General features: G+C 41.4%; 3 protein-coding genes across 3 annotated transcripts; 1 reads left to right on the plus strand and 2 right to left on the minus strand.

The window, feature by feature from the left end:
• Nucleotides 1-1,528: 1,528 nt before the first annotated feature.
• On the minus strand, nucleotides 1,529-7,624 carry zpax1 (zona pellucida protein AX 1; the record flags this gene model as incomplete). The annotated part of the gene is made up of 20 exons (XM_083642997.1): nucleotides 1,529-1,617; nucleotides 1,734-1,851; nucleotides 1,962-2,103; nucleotides 2,653-2,842; nucleotides 3,305-3,435; nucleotides 3,559-3,650; nucleotides 3,757-3,926; nucleotides 4,012-4,126; nucleotides 4,218-4,417; nucleotides 4,734-4,851; nucleotides 4,960-5,168; nucleotides 5,248-5,404; nucleotides 5,481-5,698; nucleotides 5,991-6,087; nucleotides 6,166-6,327; nucleotides 6,419-6,499; nucleotides 6,574-6,711; nucleotides 7,172-7,296; nucleotides 7,383-7,478; nucleotides 7,564-7,624. The coding sequence occupies 20 exons, from the start codon at nucleotides 7,622-7,624 to the stop codon at nucleotides 1,529-1,531; spliced, it is 2,709 nt and encodes a 902-aa protein (XP_083499123.1).
• A 520-nt stretch (nucleotides 7,625-8,144) lies between these two features.
• ttc32 (tetratricopeptide repeat domain 32) lies at nucleotides 8,145-11,822 on the minus strand. Its single transcript, XM_083643193.1, has 3 exons — nucleotides 11,633-11,822; nucleotides 11,329-11,495; nucleotides 8,145-10,697 (listed from the first exon to the last, which is right to left on the minus strand). Exons 1-3 carry the CDS (start codon nucleotides 11,746-11,748, stop codon nucleotides 10,570-10,572), a joined length of 411 nt encoding a protein of 136 aa, XP_083499319.1. The 5' UTR covers nucleotides 11,749-11,822; the 3' UTR covers nucleotides 8,145-10,569.
• A 2,089-nt stretch (nucleotides 11,823-13,911) lies between these two features.
• Nucleotides 13,912-17,224, plus strand: LOC310781994 (syndecan-4-like). Its single transcript, XM_083642643.1, has 5 exons — nucleotides 13,912-14,046; nucleotides 16,009-16,093; nucleotides 16,209-16,330; nucleotides 16,465-16,561; nucleotides 16,658-17,224. The coding sequence occupies exons 1-5, from the start codon at nucleotides 13,984-13,986 to the stop codon at nucleotides 16,789-16,791; spliced, it is 501 nt and encodes a 166-aa protein (XP_083498769.1). The 5' UTR covers nucleotides 13,912-13,983; the 3' UTR covers nucleotides 16,792-17,224.
• Nucleotides 17,225-17,263: the final 39 nt, after the last annotated feature.

The raw sequence follows: 17,263 nt of genomic DNA on the forward strand, positions 1-17,263 counted from the left end.
CCCCGATATGCACTGCTCAAGTATTACAAGTATTTGCTATTAAATTAATTAAAAATACTTATTCAATATATCCTTGTCTTTCAGTGTTAGGAAAAAACATCCTTGTCTTTCAGTGTTAGTTATGAAACATTGGGTCTTTGATGCATTAATCAATGGATGACCAAGCTGAGGGGTCAATGGTCCAGCTTTGTTTGCTCTGATGGCTTCCTCTAAAAGCTGGTTGAAAACATTCATGTGTCAACTTTTATGCCAAAGTAATTATTTGATTTGTGTCATATTGCCAATTCAAGTCCGGTCAAATTAGTTACCTAAAATATTATCTCAACTGTACCCAAGTTAAAGTGATAATACAGACGATTTTCATCTAAATAAGTCACTATCTAATAGTGAGTTAACACAATGGTGATTGAGCGTATGGCCCATTGATGGAAGCCTTTGCATTTTCAGTATTACAGCATTTATGAACTTGGTGTCTGTGGTGACACAAGGTAGGCGGAGCTAACACAATAAACTCACTCTGTAGGTTACTGTAGGTTCCTGACAACTCTTGTGTGAAGTAGGATAAAAAGCTACTTTTTTCTGGTCTCTGCTAGCAACTCATTGCCAATAGGTGTCACCCAAGAGAAGTGAAACGTTCCATATTATCACTTTAAATACTTTGTTTAAAGTAAAAACACTGAAAATCCAAATAGCCAATGAAGGTAGCAATTACAAGTAACAGTAACACTAAAATGTATTTTAAACTAATTGTCTGAAATCTACATCTGTGATCATTACAGAAAGTAATCAAAATAGTAAACCCCATAGTATGGGTTAAATTAGCATAGCAGTAGATGGTTTGTTTCAGTTAAATGTCTTCCCATCTGACAGGCTACTGCTTTACAAATGCAAAACTGAAGGTCTGGGGTTGGGTACATCGAACCAGCATAGTGTAGGATGTATATTTCATGAATTGATGTTCAGGTTCTACACACACACACACCACATGAAAGCACAGATTGTCCAAAACAAGTATAAGCATGCAACATTTGAGCCCCAAGGTAAACTGCAAACTAGGTTTCTGGACTTGTGCAAAACCTACAAATCCGTTTGAGTGAAATGTCAAGACCAAGGGTTTTTCCACGAAATGTAATGACCATGGGGTTTCTCCACTACCTTCGCATCCATGGCAACCAAGTGCAAAGTACAGTTAGCTTCTGAGCAAGTCAGGGAATGCATTTCATGGCAACATTAATCCTCAAACCAAACAATTTACAATATTGCTTTCTGCAGCTGCAAGTGCATTTCCATTCTGTATACAAAAGCCACCCATTGTTAATCATCTGGGATCTGCTCTCCAGAAAAGGAACTGAACGCTACAGTAGTCACCGACATCTCTTTGCAGACACTAAAGTAGAGCTATGTGGATAATGTTAAGTCACAGCTGTGAATCTGTCCTTGGTAGGACATAAGCGCCAACTAGCCTGCATGTGAAAATTTCAGATGGGCATGAGAAAAGAGCACTTCACAACAATTCAGAGAACATAGTTTATTCAAGCTGGCTTGAAGGGTTTAACAGATGAATAGGCCCAGAGGAGATCTCCTTGCGCTGATGGGTGTGGTCTGCACTTCTTCGCCCTGGAAGAACAGTCAAGGATTAAGTCGCTGCACACTTGCATTCAGAAAGTACAACATCATGTTGATTTTGTGCCGAGACAGATATAGGCTTCCATGGAGCCACAGTGCTTGCTTACCCCTTTTCACTCCTCTCATCCCGTCAGCAGGCCTCGTTCTGTGTGCACACTGGCCACTGCAGATGCCATCTGTGTGGATGTTGGTCTCACAAATCACAACGTCGCAGTGAACATAGATCTGTGGATAGAGATGACAGTGGATTTAATCGATAGGACCCCGATCCTCTCAACTGTCCCTTGTTATACAGCAATGGCCAAGCACAAGCCCGATCTGGATATGCATTTTACCTGGTCTTCCAGGACCTGTTCCTCCTTAGTGAAGGTGAACATCTTCATAGAGAAGCGTTTGTAGTGGGCGGGGACCATAACCCTGGCATCGCCCACAACAGGCTCAATGACTGTCAGATAACCGTCATCAAGGTTCTCGCAGCTGTATGGAGTTGAGTTTGGTTACAGCAGAGGTTCACAAATGTTTTTCAGCCAAGGACCCCTTAACAAGAGAAAATATACCGGGGACCCCCTCATTCCGATTTTGGGCCAAGCTTAATTGTTTCCACTGTAACATGCTTGACCTTTAAATTGATAGGTTTGTTAGATTAGAATGTAATCCATGAACCATTTTAGATTTAAAGCATAAAATATTTTCGTTGAACTATGAAGCTTTTGCAAAAAAAGTCCTGAAAACTTTTCGGACCCCCTGGCAAAGTGCCACGGACCCCTTGGGGTCCCCGGACCACAATTTGAGAACCACTGGGTTACAGGCATGTAATCACAAAAGCAGAAGTACTTTAAGTTCGTTTTCAAAAAGGGCACTCTGCAGGAAAGAGTAGTTTAAACTGACATTTAACAGGGAGAGAAATGAAGGAGTTGGGTCCAACAGAAACCTGGAACACTTTATGTTCAGGGAGAGATTTCTGCTGGCATCCTACCGAAAAGGTTAAGAATGTTCTAAGATTTGTCTGAAGGTTTACACACATACCTATCCACAATGATGTCCCATTGAGGCAGAGAGGTCCTGTCTTCATTAAGTGTAGCCCAGCAATTGTCCAAAATTAACTCCAACACATCTGCTCCAGAGCTGGAGCACTCCACCTCAAAATACAGAGGTTGCCTCAAGTATTTCACCACTGGGTAATCTTCCGCTTGGTAGAAGAACTCATATGATGAGTCTAAGGAGAAGGCCATGAGGAAAAGTTATTTGGTCAGTGAAGGTACAAAGACGGCAACATAATTCCTCATATAGTCCAGCAGATTAACTCAATATTTCAGAAGAATCTTTCACTTTGTGATACAAGCTCCAAATTTGGCATGAATAATGCCTAGGACCTACTTTTTCAGAAAAGCCTGTTAGCCACCTGAGAATCCAAGATGGCGGTCATTTTTCAAGATGGCCGTCACATCAAATGTAAAAAAGGTGTTCCAGTGTAGAACTTGAATGGCCAATGAGGCCAATCACAATCCAGGTCAAAAATGGCTGTCGAAGGTGGCCATTTTGGGAAATGGTGGCCTTTTTTTCTGCATGGCTAACGGGCTTTTAAGAAAGAGTAGGTCCAGAAGAAACTGCAAAATGTGATGCTTGCATCACAAAGTGAAAGATTGCTTCACTATAATAAACTATAATTCAGCCTTACCCTTAGCTAGTCTCATTTGCACAATGAATTGTCCTGACCCAGTCTCTACCGTGGAATGAAAGCCCCTTTGTCTGTAGGAGAATGCCAATGTCTCCGTGTCATTGACAGAATAGTAACAGGAAACTTTGTGCCTAGAGGAGAAATATAATAGAACATGCATTCAGAAACACTTAGTAATCAGGAGTGACCATCATCCCTGAACAGCTGATGCATCAGGCTGGAGGAACGTTTAGAGTAGCTGGGTGTCTGCCTACCTGTAGTCAGGATCAGCTGGTGATGTGTATGGTTGGGCTGAATTATGGTACAGGGCAATCTCATTCTCATACATCACGTAGTCATCAAAGAACTGCAAGAGATAGCATAGGGAATATTGGTTCAAATTCATTTCAGTGATTGAAATGCGTAGAGAATGTGAATTATTTTTAGTCATCAAAGGGGATATTCAAGCTTACCATTCTTGTGGTGCCACAGGAATCAACACTGAAAGAGAAGTATGCAAAGCGATCGTCACTGCGAACTGGTTTGCAGGACTGGTCTTTCAACGTGAGCCAGCCAGGGTTCAGATTGGGGACCGAGTCCACCTTCACAGCCACAGCGCTGATGGTTCCATTGGAGTAACATGCTGGGAGGAGGAGAGAAGGGGAGTAAATTAAGTCAACTAGACTTCACATCAAAGCAGCAGAAATGCTAGGAGTTTGGAGTCTTACCAGTTTTGGGCAAAGGGAAGATGCAGGCCAAGTACAAATCATTGAGCTTCCAATTGTTGTTCGCATCCCACAGAAGTACATCGATTCTGGCTCTGACTGAATCGAACTCAACCAGCTGCGCAAAAAAAATAAAAAAAATAAGCAACCATGCCCAATGCCTTTATAGTCAAGATTGCAAAAATGTCTTAACGCACCAACTGACCTACCTCAAACACAGTGTCAGGGGCAGTGTAGGCCAATTCAAGGCTGAAGTGGGTGCCATTTTCTCTGAGCTTGTAGACCTCGGCCAGCTTAGGCGTCAGCTCCTGAGCACCAACCATGGTCTGGAAGTTGTGGCCTTGACTCCCGTATTTCACACGGATGTAAAATGAGTTCTTGTCACAAGTGCCAGTGATGCTGGGTAGAACTAAATGCAAGAACAAATGCTGACATCCATTCCCAGTTACAGCTGAAAGTAGTCTTTGTTGACTTCACCTACCCAGTTTTGTTTCTAGTGCAGGTCAAAGTACCAGCACATAAACCCAATGCTCAAGAGTTCATAATGGGCCTTAAATATTCTACAAAGCAGTCAATTATGTGGGCAACTACTGAATGAGTAGAGGAAATGCTTAACATAGCAAACAAGGCGTTTGTTCAGGAACAATAAAAGCACAAGGTATTTTGTCCCAAAAAAGGCATCAACATCTTGAAGTGCATCCCTGCTAAGAAAGAAAAAAGCTCACCAACATCCTGCAAGAATGCCTCTATCTCCACTGTTTGGGAGAAGGGAGTTTCCTCCGGCAGAATGAGAAGCCCATAGGTCAGCGGCAGGAAGTAGACGGTAATCAAAGGTTCAGGATTCTGTGGATGAGGAAAAACTCAGTCATGAGAAAGCCCCATACACCTCAGAGTGAACAGGTTGGGAATGAAATTTTCCCACTATGAAAATGGAGCCTATAGTCCACATACACGTTTCAGGACAACGTCATCAGAGAACGGCACTTTCAGAGAGAAGCTCTTGCTGCCATTGGAGAATGTGTGCTCCTGGACGGTGAAGCCTCTGGCGTTACACTCTGCAACGGACAGGACCCCAGTCGAGAAGGTGACGTTCATCAGCTCCACATCATGGAGAAATGGCCCCAAGTGAACACTGAACACACGCTCCTCTGGGATGGTGTCTAAGGAACAGCAAAGTGGCAGGTTCATTACTTTTTAGTACGCCTCAAGCTACTTGTCTCATCCAAGACGTGGACTCACAGTCAGTGACTTGTGGAGGCTGGGGCATCAGAGGGGTGGTGATGGGGAACAGGACCTTGTATCTGGTATCAGCCTTGGTGTCTTGTGCCTTCCACAGCAACTCAAGCATGGGTTCCACAGTGTAGGTGATGTGGTACTGGTAATCTGGGGCATGGCTCTGCAATAATTCATAGAGTTTGAATAAAACATGTACGACTGACCTACTCCACTACATGTCCAATCTAAAGACCAACCTTATAGTAGCCATCGGGCGATCCAACTGGGATCTCAATGACGAAGTGAACCTCTGTAGTAGATAGCGTGTATCCCTTGGCAGCCATCTGCCTTTCATTCAGCCTCTGTCCGTTGATGCCCATGTGCTTTTCTAGATTTCTGATCTTCCCATTTATCAGGGGCGTTATAAGGCGAGGTATGTGCCAGGAGATCACGTCGTCCGTAAACATCACACCACCTATTGATAAAATGATTGTTATAAGGAGAGGTATGTGCCAGGAGATCACGTCGTCCGTAAACATCACACCACCTATTGATAAAATGATTGTTATAAGGCGAGGTATGTGCCAGGAGATCACGTCGTCCGTAAACATCACACCACCTATTGATAAAATGATTGTTATAAGGCGAGGTATGTGCCAGGAGATCACGTTGTCCGTAAACATCACACCACCTATTGATAAAATGATTGTTGGCTCAAACCCACACCCAACTTTATACCACCCTAAAGTGACTTTTGGAAGACTCACCTGTAGGACAAGCAGCTGTTGACTCCACGAGCATCAAGTCATGTGGTGCTTTGTACAAAGTGCTCACTCTGAAAACCTCCATGGGGATGCCTGCCACCTAAAGAAATATTTGATTTAGTGTGTCCTTGAGATGAAGGATGGGGGGGGGGGGGGGGGGAGTTGAAGTGTTGCTTACCGCTTCAGAGTAAGTTTCTGGCATGTCATATGGGCTTCGGATAACCAGACGATTATGTGTAGCCATGGCACCATAGCCGGCTTGGTGGGCCTCACTCAGCATCATGGAGATTGGTTCAGGAGTGTAAAATGTCATCTTCCAGATGCCATGTGCCTCAGTGGTCTGTGGTGAAGAGAGAGGGGTGGGGGTCTTTGATCCCATTGGCATTCCAGGGGAACAGTGCAGAAGTTAGAAATAAAAAATGAGAACGTACACCAGGATCGGCACTCTTGGGGTCATGTAGCTGTTGTCCCTTCGTTTCAGCTGCTGCAGGCTTGGCCATGTGGCTTGACACCTAAACAGACAGTTTATTAAACACAGGTCTCTACAGACTACACTTTGATGTCATTGTAGTCATTCGTGACCTACTTCCATGTAGTTCCTGTCACAAACAATCTCCCGCGACGCCCAAGGAGAGTAGTCGCATGTTTCCGTCACTTCATGAGTAACCACACCTGATTGGCCGTACATTTGGAGCCTCAAGCCAACATTAAACGTCCTATCATCCTACGGATGAAAAGAAACTTTACTATAAAATGCAAACTTCTTGGTGAAACATCTTAAAACTTGATGTGTCATTCTGTAGCCTACATTAGAACACTTCCAGGGTGGACAAACACCACTTATTTAGTTGTTAAGTAACCTGGAGAATTTACTTAACCATGCTATAAAATATATGCATGTCCAGAGGGTATATTTCACCTATAAAATAAGGGCAAGCTTCTGTTAATTACCAATTAGGCAGCATTCATGGCTATAGCGCTGATGTAAATTGAGTGTTCACCTTAAGGGAAGGACAAACTTGACGTTGAAGATTTCTGGCTGCATAAAAATACACTGATAAACACCTAATCATTTAAATGTATTCTGCTGAAAAGTGTGTTCCAACTTCATTATGGAAAATCTGGAGGACAAAACAAACTTGTTTCTGCCATATAGACAATACCTCAACTTCAGTTTAACATACTTTGTTGTCGACATAGCAGCCCATGAGGGATGCATAGATTCTGGTGTTGCCCCACGGGTCAGACTCCATGCTGTAGCCACACTGAGCAGCCAAGCTGGGTGTTAACACCATGTGCTGCGTGCCATCTGGGCAAAAGAGGCAAACATTACAGGGATCACTTCTTCCAATAAGACAGATAAGACAGTCTGTTCATCATTAGGGAGATACTCACTGATGGCCTCGACTTCAAGCTGGTTCCCCACAGCTAGAGCCTTGTCCAATGTCAGCCTCATGAGGTTGCCCACACAGTCTGACGTTAAACCACTGCCTGTGTGAGGAAAGGTTTGATCAGGTGGGACGTATACTGACTTAAAGTGACATGTAATCAAGTTTAACACAAATTAAGTCCTTACTTGACTCTGAGTTCAGCCATTTTTTTGGCCTCGCTTGACCCAAGTCGACTACTGCAGCCATCATAATCCATATCATACTAAAACAAAGACAACAAATTTAAATGCATTTCAGTTGTAACAGGCTAGCAACAGTTCTAGGGGGGGGGGGGGGGATGTTGAAAACATACACATTCTGAAGCACCCCCATCACGCAGACTCAAAGCAGCCCAACAAAACCTACAGGAACTCAAACACTATACCAGAACTTAGTACTAAAACCGCAGGGGTCCCCCCACAAAAGCAGCTCTCAACCAAAAGGGCCGGATTGCTTTCCTGAGCCACCAGCAGCTGTTTTATATAATACGGTAGTTGTTTATCCACAGTGCACAGGTGACGAGCATCAGTAATCAACTAGCCTTGTTTGCTGTGGGTAAGCTTGATATGTGCCTCTGTGCTGCCCTGTTTGCTATTCAAAGTTAGTTCCCTGACTTGAGGAGTTGAAAACCTGTCTTGAACACGGAGCAAAGCATAGAATAAAAAGGCTTTGATCAAGAATTGAATCTACATAATTTATTGTTCACTCATGGTACAACATATATACATACATATGTATGTCACAGATCACCTTGTGAAATTGTTTAAACTGAAACTGAAACATGGTTTTGTTTTGCAGCCAACAATTTGCTCACTGCTGGAGGCTTGTGTATGATTAGTTTTATATTCACCAGCATCGTCCAACTGTCTGCATGGTTTAGAGTAGACACTGTATCATGCTGCAGTGACATTTATTACTGACTGTAAACCCCTAGCTCATCATTATTTGTACCTTGTGTGCTTGGACAGATTAGTCTGTGCTGTCCACTCAAGACTGATTCGTTATCATTGATACACTTTCATTTGAGATTTTTTTTTTAACTGAAGGGTCGTGAGGCACTTGGGATAATGATCATAATAATAATAATAATAATAATAATAATAATAATAATAACTTTATTTATATAGCACCTTGTGCACCTTGTCTACACCTTGTGTGTAGTCATGTTTCTTATATAGTATGTCGGGGGACTAAATATAAATTGATTTATTCTATTATGCAAACCCAATGAGTCCTCTATAAGTTTTTAGCTCTTTTTGCAACTGCTGCGCCTGTTGCTTAATGCACTTTTTATACTCTTTTTTAAAGTTTTGTTGTGATGCTTTTAAATGTCCATTTTATTCTCTTCTTTTATTCTTTTATTTTCCTGTCAACCATTTTATGTGAAGCACTTTGAATTGCCTCTGTGTATGAAATGTGCTATACAAATAAACTTGACTTGACCTTTCAAAACAACCGTTACAAAGTGCTGCACAAACAGGCAATTACAGTGGTTATCACAGAGTCATAATTCAGTGCATAGGATAACAATAATAATAATAATAATAATGGCTTTAATTTATATAGCACTTTAAAATGTAAAACAAATCTCAAGGTGCTTTACAGTAGCTAAAAGACAAATTAAAACAAGCGGATAACGAATAAAAACCATCAAATAAAACTAGATAAAAAATCAAGGAAATGCCAAGCGATAAAAGTAAGTTTTAAGAGATGACTTAAAGGAGGACAGTGAGTTAGCAAGTCTGCGATCCTCGGGCAGGCTATTCCAAAGGGTTGGGGCCCTCACAGAGCAGGCTTTGTCCCCCTTTGTTTTAAGCCTTGTCTGGGGAATAGATAAAAGCATTTTACCCCGAGGATCTCAGGCCACGGGCAGGTATATAGTAGTTTAAAAGTTCAGACAGGTAGCTCGGTGCCAAATCATGGAGGGCCTTAAAAGTCCAAACTAAAATTTTAAAATCAATTCTAAAACGGATAGGCAGCCAATGAAGGGAAGCTAAAATTGAGATTTGGTTAAAAGTCTGGCGGCTGCATTCTGAACACACTGGAGTTGGGAGATCCTGTTTTGGTTCAGGCAAGTAAACAGGGCATTACAGTAATCCAGACGACAGGTAATAAAAGCATGAATAAATCTATGAAGATCATTAAAATAAATAAAATATCTAATTCTAGAGATATTTATCAGCTGGAGGAAACAAGACTGAGTTAGCTTTTTAACGTGGGATCCGAGAGTGAGGTTCTGGTCTAAAGTGACTCTGAGGTTCTTAACAGTGGGAACTACGTGTTGGGCTAAATTACCGAGAGCAGGCAGAAGTTGGCCATGGGAGTGCTCAGGGCCAATAATAAGTATTTCCATTTTGGAGGAGTTAAGCTGCAGGACATTTTCAGCCATCCAGTTCTTAACAGATGATAAACAATTTGTAAAGAAGAGAGTTTTGCCGGATCCGACTGTTTACAAGATAAGTACAGCTGCGTATCATCAGCGTAGCAATGAAAGGAAATCTTATGTTGTTTGATAATGAGGCCCAGGGGCAATAAATAAAGAAATAAAATTGGACCCAGTATGGAACCCTGCGGGACCCCATACTTTGACAGCGTTTGGGAGGATGTAAATCCATCTACAGACACAGCAAACTTTCTGTTGAAAAGGTATGAGGAGAACCACAGTAGGGCCGTCCCTGAAATACCCACCCAAGTCCTCAACCTTTCCAACAGTATGTCATGATCAACCGGAGGTAAGGAGATAAGGAGGTGGAGCTGTCAGTACTTTACTTAACCAAGCTGTATATTAGCTTGGGCCTTGATCCTGTAGGATCCTGCGAGACTGCTGCCATTTGCTCAAATGGTGAACAGCTGATTTTGCATTTAGCCCTCATGCGATTTTGCTTGTGCATATTGTTTTTCTGTCACTTTTATGTTTGACAGGCTGCCGCTCTCTTGTTCAGGTGTCTCTTAAAAAAAGTATTTAAATAAAAGTTAAATTAAATAATAAAGTTACTCCTATTTATCTTTGCACCAATTGTGACGATTTGGAATCAATATTAATCACAAAGATTGCAGTACAACTATTATAAGAGACATACAGTATGCCTCATGTGCACCACATAAGAGGTCAGAGGATATAGAAAACATGTTCTCTCTAGTCTGTGCAGTTGTCAGTAACCCCTATTGATCTTGTGCTGCTGGTCCAGAAGTGTCTGCTGTAGGCTCACTTTGGCATCTTCAAAATCTGGATTGAGCTTTAATGCCTGCTGGAAGTCACTCTTGGCATCTTCGAAAAATCCTGCAAGATAAGGTAAAATGTGAATAATATATAAATAAATCCATGCTTTCATCTAATGTACTCTTGTACTGGCTTGGCAAAAGTAAGAGTCATCAGTCCTGTTTTAAAAACATGAGCATGAGCAGTGCCAGTGGGTGAATACACGGCTCCATCTAGTGTCTTGGAAAAGAAAACAGGAAGTTGGCTCTGGACAGACTACGGTATGTACATAGTGTTTCTTGTTGTCAACAAGAAACACTATGTACATAGTCTGTCCAGTTTTGATGCAAATACTTTGAATATTGAGTGTCAGTGTTTTTACACAATGATCACAAGGTGCTATACATTTGGTGACGTTGGAGAGATTGACTGGCTGTGTCTTTTGACACATGTGGTTAACATTTTGAGTGTTGTGGTTCTTTTGCACGGGTGGTATACTTGGGAATATTTTGATGTTAGAGTTTCGAGAAATGCCTCTAAATGATTGAGGAAAACTGCAGCACAGATTCCTCCGGAAATATAATCGTCACGTTGCAACCACACAAGGGTTTATTTTGAAAGTCTTAAACGGAAGTCGTGTTTACCTTATTCTGGATAGCTTCACTTTTATATTATCATAATAACACAAAACGTGCCTTTGTTCCCTCCTTACCCAATCTATAGTGTATGAGTCCTCTGTTATAGAATGGTATTTCAAACTGACTGTCGGCCACTATTGCCGAGCTGTAATCCTCGACTGCTTCGTGAAAATCCACCCGGAGGTACTTTATCTGTCCACGGTTGTTGAGAGCAGTAGCCAGGTTGCTAGCTTCACATCCCCTGTGAAGGACACGTCACACAGTAAAAAGTTAATCTGAGTGAAATCACACAATGAGAGCTTTAACGTTGGCTAGCGTTAATGAAAGGAGAAGTGATAACTTAGCACTGTGGCTAACGTTAGCTATAGCTTAGGTTACCTGGCCTGCAAGCAGGAAGAAATACACTTTGTGTACAGCTCCTCTGCCTGTTTGAAATTATGATTTTTAAACTCATATTGAGCATCTTCGAGTATTTGCGAAGTGTCGTCTTCCATGAGTTGAGGTTTTGTAGATTGTTTTGTAGCGTTTACTGGTTTGTTTACAGAAATTACGTTGAACGAGAACGAGAAAGCGCCCGATCACGTGCTTGCTTGCCTTTTCCCCCAGGATGGCGAAGGCATGACCCGGAAATCTCTGCCTCTGATTGGCGCAGGTAGTCTGGGCACCCTTTACACCGCTTTTGGCCATGGGGGCGTAAACCACGGAAACAGGAAACAATACCGGAAATAAGTGCGCAAAAAACGTCTTTGTTGCCGTTAGCTTGACGCGGCGAGGTGACCGGTGACTAGCTAGACTGCTAGAGCCTGATAAAAAAACAACACAAGTTAGCACATCTCTCCAGTAGTCACTGCCTAGGAAGGCTTCTGGAGAGCCAAAGACAATGGACTACTCGCCATGTTAAATCTTATGACCAATGTCCAATGTCTTTTCCCATCAACTGGCCATTTCTTTGAAAAGTAAAGCTTCTGTATTGGCTTAAAATAGCTATGTGATATTGTGAATCCGCAATGTTTCTACAATAACTTCTAATAAAAAACTTTGTTCGGTACGCCCATCTTTTGTTAATGACTGATGAGGCTCGCGTTGAGGCTAGTTGTTTGCCGTTTTATTTTCTTACAAGTGAACGAGCTATTTCCATTGTTTGTTTCCTGTCTAGGGCGGGTTCTAGGCCGGAAACAGGCCGAGTGACAAAATCCCTTGTAAACTGAGGCCAGGCTCTTTCTCGCCGATTAGAGCCTGGTGATGCGAGGTTAGGCGCAGGTAGTCTGGGCACCTTTCATCCCGCTTTTTGTCATGGGGCGTAAACCACGGAACCAGAATGAACACCGGAAGGCAGTGCGCCAAAAAACGTCTTTGTTGCCGTTAGCTTGATGTCTCTTGCCTCGATTAATTGTCTGATTCAAAGCTTCTGTATTGGCTTAAAAGATGTGAGATTGTGAATCCGCAATGTTTCTAAAATAACTTCTTCAAAAACTTCTTCAAAAACTTCGTTCGGTACGTCCATCTTTTGTTTTGTTGTTTGCCGTTCTGATACTTGGGTCAAATTGTCAGTTAACGTGAAAGTTGACGAGCTAGAAACGCTGCCCATCCGGTCTAGGGCGGGCTCTAGGCCGGAACCAGGTAGGGTGACAAAATCAATTGTGGGCGGGAACCAGGCTCTTTCTCGCCGAGAAGAGCCTGGTGACGCGAGGTGGCGCAGGAGAGATGCAGGAAAGCAAGCGAATGTGATTGGATGAACGTTTGACGCCTAGGCCAATCAGAGGCAGAGAAGGGCGGGTCATGCCTTCACCATCCTGGGAAAGAATATCGCTCCCAGGTGGGTGGATGTGTGCCAAAGTCACGCCCTCTTCCGTGTTCAGCATACGAACCAAAGGATTTCATGTAGGCTACCATATATTTTTCCGCCTACATTCCGTAGTAATATTTTACTTGGTCAAACCAAGCGATTCAGCGCTATTTAGAATCAGAAGAGAGTCAAGACACTTCACTTGGACCAAAAATAAAAAACGTTGATTTTTTTGTTTTCAATGTCCGAGTAAAATGTTGTGGTCTCTCCTAATTCTAAATATCAGATTCAGATTCATTTATTAAGGACTGCACAACAAGTCGGCAGAATTTGCTTTCAGTACAGCAATTGTTAGCAGCACATAAATATAGTGTCAGCATGAGACATTACAGTACATAGACAGACATATAACAACATAAATACAGAACATTCAACATATACATTGCTGGGGGTTTCAGGGGTGAGTGGAGTTTAGAAACCTGATGGCAGTGGGGAAAAAACTGTTTTTGAAACGTGTTGTTTTGGTGGAGAGTGATCTGAAGCGCCGTCCAGAGGGCAACAGTTGAAACAGGTGATTGGCTGGGTGAGATGGGTCAGAAACTATTTTTTGTGCTCGTGTGATTGTCCGTTTGTGGTAGAGAGTGTCTAGTGATGGGAGTGGGGTACCTATAATTTTTGAAGCTTTTTTTATTATTCGTTGTAGTTTGTTGCGTGAGTGACTAAATATCGCTTGGTTTGACCATAAGCATACGAAATGTAGATGGAAAAATGAATGGCGGATATATCCACATCGACGGAAGTGGGCGTGACTTTGGGACTGATATTGCGGCACCTGTCAGGTGGGCGTGGCTTCGGGAGGCGAGGCTCAATCAAAACACCTGCGGAAATCCTGCAAGGAGGAAGCGACTACAATAACTAGCCTATACCCCAACTCAACTAAAATATGAGGATATTCTGGATAACTATTTTATTATTCATGGACTCAGTATCTCCAATACGTATGTCGGTAAGTCAGCACCTAGTCTGTAAGTTCAAGAAAAACTGACGAGTCTAGTTTTTACAGCCATTGATTTAAACGCAGACGTCACGTCAAGCTCGGCTCACATGGAAAGATTGGGGATTACTTTACAATTTATCTCTAAAATGATTATTGGAAAAAAGACTAGAGGCTATGAATATTCCTTATAATGTCACAAACAAGTAGCCTGGTAAACCGCCCGTCACGTGAACTCACATTGCATTTGGTTCTCCGTGACGATTGGTTTAGTGAAACCTATGTGGAGCTATACCGTCCATCTGGCAGCGTCAGGTTAACAAACAAGAGCTATCCACCAAGAACTCATAGGCTACCCCATTATGCTTAATCAAAAGGAATAGGAGTATTATCAGAGGCGCAGTCAATAATTATTGTGCAAAGCTACAGCTGCCCATCTCATTATGAATGCAGCATAATACTGTCCCTTGATACAGGAAAAACCTCAACCCTGTTATTTTCTGGTAGCATTGTCACGACTGTTGGAAGATGCACAGAGTTGTCCTCCCTTTTTTCTGGAGGATGTAAGTTGGTATTATCTCCGATCTTGCATCGCCTCTTGTGGAGCCTGTATGTGAACCATGTCAAATGTTATGCAAGTCTTTTTTATCTGAGCATTTATGTAGGCTATTGTATGTGTACCATGTCAAATGTTATTAATGTGATTCTGAAACTGCTATAAACTGCCTGCTGCCTTCTTGACTCTGCAAAAAGAGATCTTATACCTCAATGGGACCTTCCTGGATAAAAAGACAAAGGTTTTTATTCCCTCAAATTTCACTGTCTGTAATTTCTCTCATCTTCATTCCCTCTAGAACCAACATTTTTGTATTGACTGGTTGTGGCAGCTTTATACCATCCAATTTACTTTATATAAATAAATAAAAATACCAAGGGAAATGTTATATGATTCTCTTCTGATTCTAAATATAACTGAATCGCTTTGTTTGACCAAGTAAAACTATTTTTTATAACTATTTACACTCTGTGCACTGCCTGGTGGCACCAGGGCCCATTCAGACTTATAAACTTGACCTCATGGCACTTACTCATGTTGTTGTCTTCTGCCTAGATTATTGCTTGTTATTAAGCTCAGATGTATATTGCTTTGGATAAAAGCATCTGCTAAGTGAAATTGTAACATTTATAAGCATTTTACAAAATGTCTACATAAAAATGAATGGCTCACCAGTCACCACTTGCCCGCAGCCATCCAATGACAATCAATCATGAGACTTAATCTTCTTGGAAACTATTTGTATTTCATTCTGGCCTTAGATTTGTGTCATAGTTCTGTGGAGCCCGACCTAAATTAATAAATTATTAATAATAATAATAATAATAATAATAATAATAATAATAATAATAAAATTAGGGCCCCTTCATGCTCACAGCTCCTGGGCACCTGGCCAGGTTGCCCATATGGTAGATCCGGCCCTGTAGACTCATTCAAACACTGAAATTCGAAGTTATATGAATAACAAAAGCTTTTGCCACATGTATTATATAATGGGATTTAAAGTCTTTGTTTCCTAACAGCCGATCTTGTGTTCTGTTACCTTTGATCCCATAACAAATTGGTGGAGTGATATTAAAATTACTCAGGCCAATATCATTGTCTACACAGGACATTTTATTGGTGGGTAACAATTTGATTGCTTGGCTCATCATGAGTCTGTCAGCCATAGCGCTCTGTTAGTGGCAACTGGCATAATGGTGAGCTCAGTAGGACTTTGTACCTCTTGAGTCATGAACCATTCAATTCATTGCTCTATTTTAGGAAAATACTGCTGTGAGCTTCCTTCACCCCTTGTGTGTTTTCAAGCGGGACACTTAGGTCAGACAATGGGGCAGGAAGTATAGATCTGTGCTGCTGTTCTCCTGTGGTCTTCAACTTAAAATAACTGCATGCAACTTTTGTCTCCCTGTAAATAGTTTTCTATACCTCCAGAAAACCCAGATGGATCAGGATATGACTTGGACAGTTCTGGCTCTGGTTCAGGAGATTGGTCAGAGCAAGGTAATTCCATGTTCAGTGACCAAAGTGGTTTGGATGTTTGAAAGAGTCCACTTTTAATATCTATTTAGTATCTCTCATTCTAAAACTACACACTATGCTCCCTCTTCCCTATAAGACAACAGCCCTTCAGGAAGATTCACCGCTGTCACACCAACAAAAATCAAGGATCACTGCAACACCAATGATGAGAGAGTTATTGCAGCAGAATCGGGAGGTGGAACCAGGGAGAATTTCCATGTACGACATATGAATTGTTTTGGAAGTCTTACTGTATAATAATAATAATAATAATAATAATAATAACAATAATAATAATAATAATAATAATAATAATAATAGTGTAATAATAGTGTCCCTGCTTGTGTCTTTAGGATGATTCAGAGCTGATCTTTGACATTCCACCTTGGACAGCAGATGGTGATTTGGCAAAAAGCAGGAGCTTTTTAGAGAACAAAGAAATCATTGCCGGTACGCTATTGTCTGTGCAATGTTGTATATTGAAATTGAGAAAGGGATATATTTGCAGTTGTATTCTAACCAAATATTTTACATCTGTATTTACAGGTATTATTGCCGGAGGAGTAACAGGACTGACATTAGCTACTGCAGTGGTAGCAATTATAATCTATAAATGGCAGAAGAAAGATGTTGGAGGATACAATCAGGGTAAACCTAAGGGCAAGCAATATATTGCTTAACTATCCCCACTTTTGAAAATTGTCAGGCCAAATATCCCCTTTGTTGCTAAGCCAAGTCTGTAACGGTGGAATGGAGACAATGTGAATTTATTCTTTCCTCATAAATATTTTAGGATATGTAATGTGTCAATGATAATATGCAATGTATTCTCATAATGTAAACAAAAACATTGCTGTATTGGATGTATATTGATTATAGAGATTTGAGGTCACTCATCATCTAGTGGAAATTGTACAGTGTGGCAAGTGTGTTGTTGAATTATGGGCATGGGGACCTTGGAATAACAACCTTTGATTCTCATTTATTTTTAACTTTATGTTTTATATACAGTCAATACTAGTTTTACACTGTAAAGCAGCTAATTTCTACCTATGTGCAATAGATATATTTTTTAAATCTTGAATTTTGTAAATAAACTTGGTGAAAGGTGAATTTCATGTTATGAACTTCATAAGCAAGTTATTTGCTGCA

This window comes from Poromitra crassiceps (assembly GCF_964638095.1).
Source record: "Poromitra crassiceps genome assembly, chromosome: 9".
NCBI lineage: Eukaryota > Metazoa > Chordata > Actinopteri > Beryciformes > Melamphaidae > Poromitra > Poromitra crassiceps.